This window comes from Ahaetulla prasina, chromosome 1 (assembly GCF_028640845.1).
Source record: "Ahaetulla prasina isolate Xishuangbanna chromosome 1, ASM2864084v1, whole genome shotgun sequence".
NCBI lineage: Eukaryota > Metazoa > Chordata > Lepidosauria > Squamata > Colubridae > Ahaetulla > Ahaetulla prasina.
The window spans coordinates 164,009,652-164,021,763 of record NC_080539.1 but is presented as its reverse complement, the minus strand read 5'-3'; the positions used below and the strand labels follow the sequence as shown (position 1 = coordinate 164,021,763).

General features: G+C 38.9%; 1 protein-coding gene across 2 annotated transcripts in view; it reads left to right on the top strand.

Annotated features, from left to right (window-relative positions):
* The window catches only part of ATAD2B (ATPase family AAA domain containing 2B), an 80,434-nt gene that overhangs the window by 60,179 nt on the left and 8,143 nt on the right, over positions 1 to 12,112 (top strand). Inside the window, exons 23-25 of one of the 2 annotated variants that reach the window (XM_058179621.1) lie at positions 303 to 425; positions 4,143 to 4,280; positions 6,957 to 7,640. In XM_058179621.1, coding sequence (XP_058035604.1) covers positions 303 to 425; positions 4,143 to 4,280; positions 6,957 to 7,640 — 945 coding nt within the window. Of the gene's footprint in view, positions 1 to 302; positions 426 to 4,142; positions 4,281 to 6,956; positions 7,825 to 12,112 lie in introns of those variants that run through there. The other variant, XM_058179611.1, reaches the window with a different exon arrangement.

Here is a 12,112-nt window from a genome sequence, read left to right as displayed (position 1 = left end):
TTTGGCTGCAAAACCAAATTTTCACTAATTTTCTGTTTTCTTCTGTTATGGGGGAGGGAATTAAGTTGTCTTTCTATTTACATTATATTTGCTACTTGAGTCATGCTGGAAATATGATTTCTTTAATCTCTGTTAATTGCAGTTTGATGTACATGTATCATTTTTTTCTATATACCAGTACTTCTATATACCTATATACCTTCTAAGGCAAAAATTATTAAAAATATAAAAATCAACAAAAAATGTTTTTGTAGTTGTGGTGTGTTATGATACTATAAAGTTACATTATACTCATTTTATAGATAAAATTATTAGACACAGAGCCTGTACTCTGAAGGATACGGCACATGCTATCATTGCTGCTGAGCTGGACCCAGAATTCAACAAAATGTGTGAAGAAATTAAGGAAGCAAGGAAAAAACGAGGTATTATAATCCTGTTTTTATTCTATATTACTGCTATGGCAGTGAAAATATATAAATGTCATTGAATTCTTGATACACTGTCTCTAATGGGCCTATTGTCAGAAGAAAGAATTTTTGAACTGCATTGTTTTTTAATTTACATTATTTTGATTTGGAGAGTGGGCCCTTTAAATCCAGTTTGTAAATTTAATACTGTTTGTATAGTCCTCGATTCTCAGTTGTTAGTGAAATATTCATTGGACACCCATTATAAGAAAAGTTTATATGCACAACAATGTGTTTTCTTCATCCTTCTCTCCAGTTCCTTCCTTTGAAAAAAGGATACATGGATTCTAGTGAGCTGAAGTCATCAGACAGAATATTTGTAGAACTAATTATTTGTAATAAAAGTTGAGGTTTGTTCAAGTTGCTGCTGAAAGAATAAGCAAATTAATAATCATGCTTATTTCAGGTGCTACCTTAAATAATGGTTTTAGAATACATGAATCAACTTGTTAGTTGAATATTTAAATTCAAATAACTCCCAACATGCAGGGAAAAAATCAATTTGTCTCAGGAAATGCTATTTAGAAAACACAAAAATGAGATGTATCTCTTTGGAATAAGAAATCTGCAGACTGCTGCTGCACTCTACCCAACTCAAGCATTTCAGTAGAGCGTAGTTAAAATACTTTTAACTATTGATCCAGTTGAAGAACAGATTTTTAACTTCTTCCTAAGTGGCTTTTGCAAGACCAATTATAATTATATCTGTTTAACTGATAATGTATTTGAATAGATTGTGTTAACCTCTAGCCTTTTCTGCAGTCCCAAGCATTGATAGCTATGAATGTATTTCTCTGATCAGGGCAGCTGGCTACTGCCCTCCACTCCACCAACCTTTCCAATAACTATTCCTTTTTGAAGCATAGTGTGTTCTCTGCCCTTGCTGCCTTCACTAATCAGAGAGACAAACACAGAATAATCCAAAGCTTGTTTTAGTTTTGATCCTTTGGTTCACAGCAGGTAGCAACTACAGGCAAACGGCATAATTGTTACACAAGCTAGGCTTCAGGAAGAGGCTCAAAGAATTTTAAAATGAACTAGCAATGGCCATTGAGGGGTTATAGAGAAGAGGAGAGTGGTAAGGTCGGTCTCATTCATTATTGAACATAAGCCATGTTTGTTGTATCAACTGAGCAACATTTTAACCTTAGGCCATTTAACATACCATGAGGTAATATCCAAGATCCTTCAGCAGAATATGGTGGGTGGAATATATTTTTGCTACATCTTTCCCCCTTTGTCCTCAGACACCTCTCCAAGGAAAAGTCAAACATTCAAAGTGAAAAGAGAGTATACTGTAAAGGATAATTGCATGGAAGATGTTCTATGAAGGAATCACTTACAAAATTACTTACACTTGCTCCTTATTTTTTTTTAACCGCACAATCTTTTACTCTCAGTTCACCGAGCTGTATGGTCTGTTCTCTTCATCATAGACCCCTGGTGCCACATGGAATCACTGCAAGAAGCATGGGACAAAAGAATATACTTCTGTTACTCTTCTGCTTGTAGATACTGAATCCTATCAAATGTGTTATCATAGCAGCCTATTAATAGTTTGTCATATTTAATTATTAATTACAAATAGTATGCATTTGTAAACATCTCCTTTATGAAATAACTAATCAATTCCATTTGTACTTCCATACTTCTCTTCATAGCCTTCTCATTGCTTATCATATTTAAGACCTTCTCCAAAATAATTTCAAAATTACCCATTACAACTTGTTCTATCACTTCATTACAATATGCTCTGTTTTATCAAAACGTTTGGCAGGCCAATATTCAAAAACTTATGCTCCATTCTTTTCTTGATTCTCTAGCTCCCTCTAGGGTCCAAATATCAAGATACCCTTTTCATAGAGCGATCCAAAACAATTGTCATTTCCCATGGGAAAATTTCTTTTAATTAATTCAGAGCTATAATTCCAAATCCATTTGGAACCCTTAATCCTCTATTAGCTTTCTAAAATCTATATATACAAAATTTTTAAAATCAAACTTACATCATTTTCCTCTAAGGAGAAGGACATTTACCCAATGAATATAGTAAAACCTTGCTGATCTGAAGTGTCTTACTTTTTCCAGTACAATTTTAAAAAATCCAAAAAATGATTAAGGAATAAGGCTTAGTCAAGTTTAACATCCAATAAAAGAATGCATTACAAGTGTGAGTTTGATGGAATCCGAATTCTCGGCCCTGACTTTTATAAGCCAACTGCAAAATGGCAGTTCCTATGGTCTGTTCACAAGGACCTGCTGTCTGGAGGGACATCTCTCCTTCCCCCACAAATATTTTGCCAGCTTAGATCCAGCCTCCCATTGCAATTCTTCTCATAAATGTTGTCCAATTATCAGCTTGCTATGGCAATTACAGGAAGTCGTCTTCTAGAAATCTTCCTCTTCCTGTCCTGAGTGGATGGTTTCAGATTTTTGCTCAGCCATAATTTCTTATCAGTAACCTGAGCATGTTTCTCATCACTCTTGATTGACAATCCCTAATTGTAGTAGCAGTCCTCCTGAGATGGGGTTGATGGTGAGAAAAGAGCTATAAAGACTCTGCAAGCCATTGATGCTACAGGAGTCATAATTAAAATAAATCTATACTGTCTTTTACTGGAGCTGTAATGGTGTTTTATTGACAAATAATCCACACAAAAGCACTTGTGTACATCTTTTGCTAAAATATTAAATGACAGTATATATAGTATAAGAAAAAAAACATTGAATTGAATGTACATTAAATTAAGGTCTATTGAAATCAGGGGAATTTAAATTAGTCATGATTTACTTGTCCTATTGATTTCCATGGATTAAAGCATAATTAGTTCACTTCCTGTAGAAGCTAAACAACTTGAGCACAATTTATTGTCAAAGTGCAATAGTATTTGAACGTTGATGGTGCCTTAACAAATAGCATAGTTCTGTCCACTTTTCTCTGTAAGCCAGTATTAACACCTTTCATAGAACCAAACATTTACTCTGAAATGATTGGATTAATTTATACAAACTATCCAATTCTCAGTTTAATTGTCGGGTCCAATATGTGGTTAATATTTTATCCTTGGCATTGTAGAGCGGATTACAGCACAATTATAGGATGAAGAGAGGTATATTGTTCGTCCCATTGGCCATGGAATGTTGTTGGGCAGGACGCAGGAGCATAGCTTTTCTATTGTTGTCTCTACCCTGTGGAACATCATTCCCATTGAAGGGCAGTTGATTCCAAGCCTTATCGCCTCCAGAAGGCCCTTAAAAATGGTTTTTGTCAACTAGTTTGGGGATACCTGATAGAATGGAGCCTGCTAGGTGGCTATAAGACAATTAATGCAGTATACTCTGTTTTGCTGCCATGTTTTTGCATGCCAGCCAACCAACCAACCAATCACCCACCCACCCTTTGGATATTAAACTTTGTGTATAAGCCAAATGAGTGTTCCTTAAAACGGTTTTTAGATAGGTTTGAAGCTATATGTCTGATACTTGCGTTTGTTGGAGAAAAGTAAAGTTTCTTGATATAAATATTTTGTGTAAATCTTTGTTAAGGTAAACACAGTTAACTGTTGTGTGGTTTTTAATATAGTATTCCAGCAGATTTCCAAAACTTGGCTGGTTAATGCTGCTCGGATTATTGAAATGTGTTTACCTTCTGTGTTTACCTTCTGTGCACAGGCTTATCAGTTGTAGCAGAACAAACAAATGCTCATGGTTCCACTGTGCAGAAAACAGAAAACAGAGCTGAAGAGGCGTTCCTGAACCGGCAAAAAAATACAATGACAGTTTGGCACAATTCTGCAAACAAATGTGCATGTGAGTATTTCAGATTATTTTGTGTGACCAGAAGACTGTCTGAGCATATCATGTGAAAGACTCTCTGTTCTTTCTTCCTCCTCCTTTTTCACCATCATTTCTGTCTCTACCTCTTCTTAGATTGTTTTGGCAATAAAAGCAGTTTAATTAGCCTTTTAAAACCTTAACTGGATATATTATTCTCATGTAAGTGGAAGCGAACGGAAAGGCTTTTGAACAATGTTAGCTTTAGACATCTAAGTTCCTTTTGATACTATAGGAAACTAAATTGCTATATTTTACCTATTCATGCAAGTTTGATATCATGTATTGGTTTCCTGTCTGTAATTAAGTTTTTTTTTAAAAATCTGGCTCAGGTTCTAGAAAACTAGGAAAATAAACTCGGTGGATGGGAGGAAAGATTGGCCTCGTAAAAGCCCCAAGGCTCATTAGAATGTCATCATGGGGAATAGATGATGGTTTTTCCATTGTTAGAGCTTATGGGTCGAATTGCTCAAACTAAAAGTGTTAAGCCCAAAAGAAACTTTTGGACTTTTAGTCTGAATTTTATATAAAAAAAAAATCTGTTCAAAAGTAAAAAGAAAATTCCACCATTTTGGCACCACATTTTAGCAGTATGAAGTAGATGGAGGTTGCTTGGGGAGCATAGGCTTTGAGGAAGAAACACAGTATAAGTTATTTGCATGTTTTTATTTTTAAACAAAGAAATTCAAGTTCTACTTATTTTATCATTTAAATATGGAAATTGCAATGTGATTGGGAGGAAGTTAATACAGGATCCAATCTGAATCGGTCACCAAGACCAAAGCTTTATTTTTCCAAGGTTTCAGGCTCAAGCTGTAGCACATCATCAGGGAACTTCTCTCCCTCCAGAATATGTGCACTGAACTGTTTTATACGTTGTATTTGGTTCCTGGCTGTGTGTGGCTTTTAGTTGTTAATTGGAAGGTGGATGTCTGGCTATTAAGTCATTAATTGTTGTTTCCTTGTGCCATGCCACAAGTTCACACACACACACACACACACACACACTGCTAATTTCCTTGCTTATATTTGATAAAAATTATTGATATTTTCACTCAGCACTGGGCGAAATGCACATTGTATATTTTGGGAACTAAAACATATTCAAATAACAACTATAGTAAATATAAATTTTATTTAGTTATAGAACCTACTGTAGATTGTTGCTTAGTATTGCCAGTAGATGGTGTCAAAAGCACATTTACATTTTTTGATGTTGTTATTTAATTAGCTCACTTGCCTGACTTTAGGTTATATCTGATGTTGAATTATGACTTGAGCATGTAAAATTGGTGAAACCTCATGGATAGCTATTTTTCCTTAAGGCTTGAGATTTATCCTTGCCCAAAGAAAATATTGTGATTTCAGAAATATCCTCTGTAAACAGTGTCCAGTAGCCCATAAGACTTTCAGTCATGTATAGCGTGGCCCACTTGGAAGAACAAAGTTCTAAAAATGTGCTCCCAAAATATTAGAAATACATGCCAACTTTTGTTTCTTTTTTTTCCTTAACATTGCTAGCCCATTTTCACATCAGAAATGTAGTTCTTTCTTTTGTAGATGACAACTAATATTCTCAAGATACAGAATTATTTTGTCTTTCTTATTGGCCTGATAGAATGCACTTCATATCTTCTCTTTTGTTACGTTGCTTAAATTGATAGTACTGATTTTAATGAGATACTTTCGTCTTATTGAAGAATATATAATTTACATATAGAAAGGTTTGGGTTCAGCTCATATCTCATGATAGAATGGGAGTTTCTTGAAATTCTGAAGAGGTAGAATGAAGATCATTGGTTTTAGAGAATTTCCTAATTGGACTTCCATGTGATAGTAGTTACAATTATACTTTTAGGAGATTCATTCTAATTTAAACTCTCAAATTCTATAATATCTTTTAATCTTACTTTATAAATTAGAAATTGGTTTGGTTATTTGATCTCTGTTAATGGCTTCTTTTTCTCTGAAGAAAAGCTCTTTTAAGTTTCAAATTACTTCTCCACCCACATCTCAAGATGGAATTCTTAAATAGAATCATACAGACAGGATAATGCTCGTTCGTAACATATCAGAGGTTGAAAACGTATCCTGTTTTGCTACATATAAAACATTATTTTTCTGTTGAATTTATAAAAGTCTGTAGTTGCTTTAAAACAGACACCATGGCTTTGAAGGTACTGAACTTTGACAGGAATTAATCCATTTTTAATTACACTTATTACATTTTTAATAATATTCTTTGATTTCTACTTCGTGGATTGGGTTTCAACACATAATTATTACAATTCTATTTTTTTAAATATAAAAACTGCCTCCATCTTTATTAATCCACCCTGCAGTAATGATCATTCCGTTCGGGGTAGCAGAATAAAATATTTCTATTCAGAAGGTTGCTGCAATATTTTGTATGCATGTACAGAGGGTTTTTTTAAAAAAACATTTTTAGGATCAAAGGTGCCTTGGATGACCTTAATATCACCATGGTAGGTGGTATTTTAATATTACAATATTGACTTTATTAATATATTACTCATAGATTAAAAAGTAATATATTAATTACTCATAGATTAAAAAGCACTACATATCAAACAAATATATAAATATCTAATAATGAAGTCGATTAAATGATAATTTGTCTTCATGATACAGTTCGATTGAGAAGGAAATCAAGACGACGTTCACAGTGGGGGAAAGGCATTATTAAAAAGAGAAAAGTGAATAATTTGAAAAAAGATGAAGATGATGCCAAGTTTGCAGATGATGAAAATCAAGGGGACGATAACAAACTCCTGGAAAATGGGGAGCTTGAAGGAAGCATTGACTGCACTGAGGAGAATGGAGAGGAAACCGGAGATCTTTCTCTAACAAACGATGAGTCATCATGTGATGTCATGGATATACATGGAGAACAGAGACTTGATAATGGGACAGTCGGGAAAGAAAATAGCATTCCATCTACAGAAGAGAGCTCCAATGAATCCTTGGTAGTAAATAACAAGGTTATGATCAATGTAGAAGAGGGCTCTAAGGAAGACTCGGGTTCCCAGAGGGACCATCTAAATGGTGAGGCCTCTGAAAGCACACCTCTTCCACCATGTCAGTATGACAAATGCGAATCGTTGAATGTCAGTCTCATTGTTGATATGGGTACGCCCAAACAAGGGGTAACAAGTGATGAACACTCTCCCCAAAAATCAGAGGCTTCAAATTATAGTCCGGAAGGAGAACATGTACTACAACAGGCTGATAGTGAGATTTCACAGTGCAGCAATAACGAAAAGAAATCACCAAGCACAGATATGGAAACTAAAGAAAACGAATCAGATAAAGAAGGTACATGAAATGTATATATTACTTTTTGTTTTTTTCCTCATCTCATAATTGAGGTAAATGCAGAATAGGATTTCAGAAATGATTTGGAAGAAATGTTTTTACACAGAAGCCCCAAAAAAGATGAGCATTTGAATTCAGCACAGTGCTAGGGCAAAATATTTTGCTTAGAATATGTTTATATATTTGTTTTAGTAAGTTTTCACGGGTATAAGTATGTAGGTCTTGGCATATTTGGGTCTTTTCCCATGTAAGGTTGAGGGTATCTTGACGACATTTCGACGAGACCAAACAGCCGCCCACCTATGCCAAGGTCTCCCTGGCTCTTTCGCTCTCTGTAAGCAGCGGCTTCTCGGCAGCGTCGCCCCCCTCCCCTCCATGGATCGGCTCCTTCCCCAGCACTGAAGGCATCCTTAGGAATACACCTCCACCTCCAGGAAAATAAAAGAGGCAGAGAAGGTAAATCGCCCGCCCGTTCGGAAAGGAAGGAGAGGACTCCAATGGAAGAAGGAGAGGAGAATTACCAATAACAAACACAAAGCGCTGGGTTAGAGGTGCCTTGTCATGTACAAGGAGATCAGAGAGGGCAACCACCATGAAACAATAATCAGACTCAACACGGGCTGCTTTTTTGCCATTTGCTCTGGGTAGAACGGGTTTTTTTTTAAAAAAAAAATTGGTTTGGAGAAGGAAAGCTAATTTGCTGATCAGCGCGAGGGTCGGTTTCTTTTGCCTCCCTTCTTCTTCCTCCTCCTTCTTCCCACCCTAGCTTGCAATGCCCCATCTCTCCTCCTCCTCCTCCTCCTGCCCCCTCTCGGGAGAAATTGTTTGTTCTTGCCGTATTTCTCCGCTTTCCAAGAGGCTTTTCTTTTCACCTCTTTCTCCCCACCTCCCCAATTTCCATAGGGAAAAAAACCCTAGGAAAACTTGGCAAAAATAAAATAAAATAAAAAGTACTGAGTGCAAATGTTTTTTTTATACTGTAGTTGGAGTTTTCCACGTTTCTTTTCACATTCAAGGCAGCATTCTCCCCATCCTCGCTGCTTTTCCAAAACATGCTTTGAAACCTTTGCATTTTATTGGGATGTATTCAGGACAACGCCTCCGCCTCCGAGGGCGAGAGGAGGACGAGTAAGAGGAGGGCGAGAGTGACAAACAAATAAAGAGAGTTCTTCTCGCCCCTTGGCGTTTGACACACTCGCCGTCCTCTCCGAAAAGCCGAAATTGAGTGCGAAGCGGCAGTGGGGGTGGGTGGGTGGGTGGGGGGAGGCCGCCGTGAAGTGCCGGCTGGGGGAGCCCGGGATTGAAGTGCCGGCATGCTTTGCCAGCTCGGCCGGCTCGTTTTGGGGCGGCTGGCCCCCGGCGTTTTCTCCCGCCGCTTTTTGATGGCGGCGGCGGCGGTGGTCGGCGGAGGGGGCGGAGGGGGCGTTCGACATTTTCGCCCCCTCTCACTCGTCCTCCTCTTGCCCGCGGTGGGGGCGGAGGGGGCGTTTGTCACCCTCGCCCTCCTCTCCGAAAAGCCGAAATTGAGTGCGAAGCGGCAGGGGGGGGGAGGCCGCCGTGAAGTGCCGGCTGGGGGCCAGGAGCCAATCCCGGCTCCCCAGCCGGCACTTCACGGCGGCCTCCCCCCACCCCCACTGCCGCTTCGCACTCAATTTCGGCTTTTCGGAGAGGAGGGCGAGAGTGACAAACGCCAAGGGGCGAGAAGAACTCTATTTGTTTGTCACTCGCCCTCCTCTCCGAAGCGAAATTGAGTGCGGCGGCAGGGGAGGCCGCCGTGAAGTGCCGGCTGGGGGAGCCCAGGAGCCAATCCCGGGCTCCCCCAGCCGGCACTTCACGGCGGCCTCCCCCCACTGCCGCTTCGCACTCAATTTCGGCTTTTCGGAGAGGAGGGCGAGAGTGACAAACGCCAAGGCGAAGAACTCTATTTGTTTGTCACTCGCCCTCCTCTCCGAATTGAGTGCGGCGGCAGGGGAGGCCGCCGTGAAGTGCCGGCTGGGGAGCCCAGGAGCCAATCCCGGCTCCCCAGCCGGCACTTCACGGCGGCCTCCCCACCCCCACTGCCGCCGCACTCAATTTCGGCTTTTCGGAGAGGAGGGCGAGAGTGACAAACGCCAAGGGGCGAGAAGAACTCTATTTGTTTGTCACTCTCGCCCTCCTCTCGAAAGCCGAAATTGAGTGCGGCGGCAGGGGAGGCCGCCGTGAAGTGCCGGCTGGGGGAGCCCAGGAGCCAATCCCGGGCTCCCCCAGCCGGCACTTCACGGCGGCCTCCCCCCACCCCCACTGCCGCTTCGCACTCAATTTCGGCTTTTCGGAGAGGAGGGCGAGGGTGACAAACGCCCCCTCCGCCCCCACCGCGGGCAAGAGGAGGACGAGTGAGAGGGGGGCGAAAATGTCGAACGCCCCCTCCGCCCCCCCCCCCCTCCGCCGACCACCGCCGCCATCAAAAAGCGGCGGAAGAAAACGCCGGAGGCCAGCCGCCGCCCCAAAACGAGCCGGCCGAGCTGGCAAAGCATGCCGGCAGCATTTGGGCTCGTCCTGCCGGCCCAGCTGTTCCCGAGGGCAAAAAACCCTCTCCCTGGGTCGGCTCTGCAAGGGTAGACTCGAGTATAAGCCGAGGGGGCGTTTTTCAGCACAAAAAACGTGCCGGAAAACTCGGCTTATACTCGAGTATATACGGTAAAACATATTCAAATAACAACTATAGTAAATATAAATTTTATTTAGTTATAGAACCTACTGTAGATTGTTGCTTAGTATTGCCAGTAGATGGTGTCAAAAGCACATTTACATTTTTTGATGTTGTTATTTAATTAGCTCACTTGCCTGACTTTAAGTTATATCTGATGTTGAATTATGACTTGAGCATGTAAAATTGGTGAAACCTCATGGATAGCTATTTTTCCTTAAGGCTTGAGATTTATCCTTGCCCAAAGAAAATATTGTGATTTCAGAAATATCCTCTGTAAACAGTGTCCAGTAGCCCATAAGACTTTCAGTCATGTATAGCGTGGCCCACTTGGAAGAACAAAGTTCTAAAAATGTGCTCCCAAAATATTAGAAATACATGCCAACTTTTGTTTCTTTTTTTTCCTTAACATTGCTAGCCCATTTTCACATCAGAAATGTAGTTCTTTCTTTTGTAGATGACAACTAATATTCTCAAGATACAGAATTATTTTGTCTTTCTTATTGGCCTGATAGAATGCACTTCATATCTTCTCTTTTGTTACGTTGCTTAAATTGATAGTACTGATTTTAATGAGATACTTTCGTCTTATTGAAGAATATATAATTTACATATAGAAAGGTTTGGGTTCAGCTCATATCTTATGATAGAATGGGAGTTTCTTGAAATTCTGAAGAGGTAGAATGAAGATCATTGGTTTTAGAGAATTTCCTAATTGGACTTCCATGTGATAGTAGTTACAATTATACTTTTAGGAGATTCATTCTAATTTAAACTCTCAAATTCTATAATATCTTTTAATCTTACTTTATAAATTAGAAATTGGTTTGGTTATTTGATCTCTGTTAATGGCTTCTTTTTCTCTGAAGAAAAGCTCTTTTAAGTTTCAAATTACTTCTCCACCCACATCTCAAGATGGAATTCTTAAATAGAATCATACAGACAGGATAATGCTCGTTCGTAACATATCAGAGGTTGAAAACGTATCCTGTTTTGCTACATATAAAACATTATTTTTCTGTTGAATTTATAAAAGTCTGTAGTTGCTTTAAAACAGACACCATGGCTTTGAAGGTACTGAACTTTGACAGGAATTAATCCATTTTTAATTACACTTATTACATTTTTAATAATATTCTTTGATTTCTACTTCGTGGATTGGGTTTCAACACATAATTATTACAATTCTATTTTTTTAAATATAAAAACTGCCTCCATCTTTATTAATCCACCCTGCAGTAATGATCATTCCGTTCGGGGTAGCAGAATAAAATATTTCTATTCAGAAGGTTGCTGCAATATTTTGTATGCATGTACAGAGGGTTTTTTAAAAAAAACATTTTTAGGATCAAAGGTGCCTTGGATGACCTTAATATCACCATGGTAGGTGGTATTTTAATATTACAATATTGACTTTATTAATATATTACTCATAGATTAAAAAGTAATATATTAATTACTCATAGATTAAAAAGCACTACATATCAAACAAATATATAAATATCTAATAATGAAGTCGATTAAATGATAATTTGTCTTCATGATACAGTTCGATTGAGAAGGAAATCAAGACGACGTTCACAGTGGGGGAAAGGCATTATTAAAAAGAGAAAAGTGAATAATTTGAAAAAAGATGAAGATGATGCCAAGTTTGCAGATGATGAAAATCAAGGGGATGATAACAAACTCCTGGAAAATGGGGAGCTTGAAGGAAGCATTGACTGCACTGAGGAGAATGGAGAGGAAACCGGAGATCTTTCTCTAACAAACGATGAGTCATCATGTG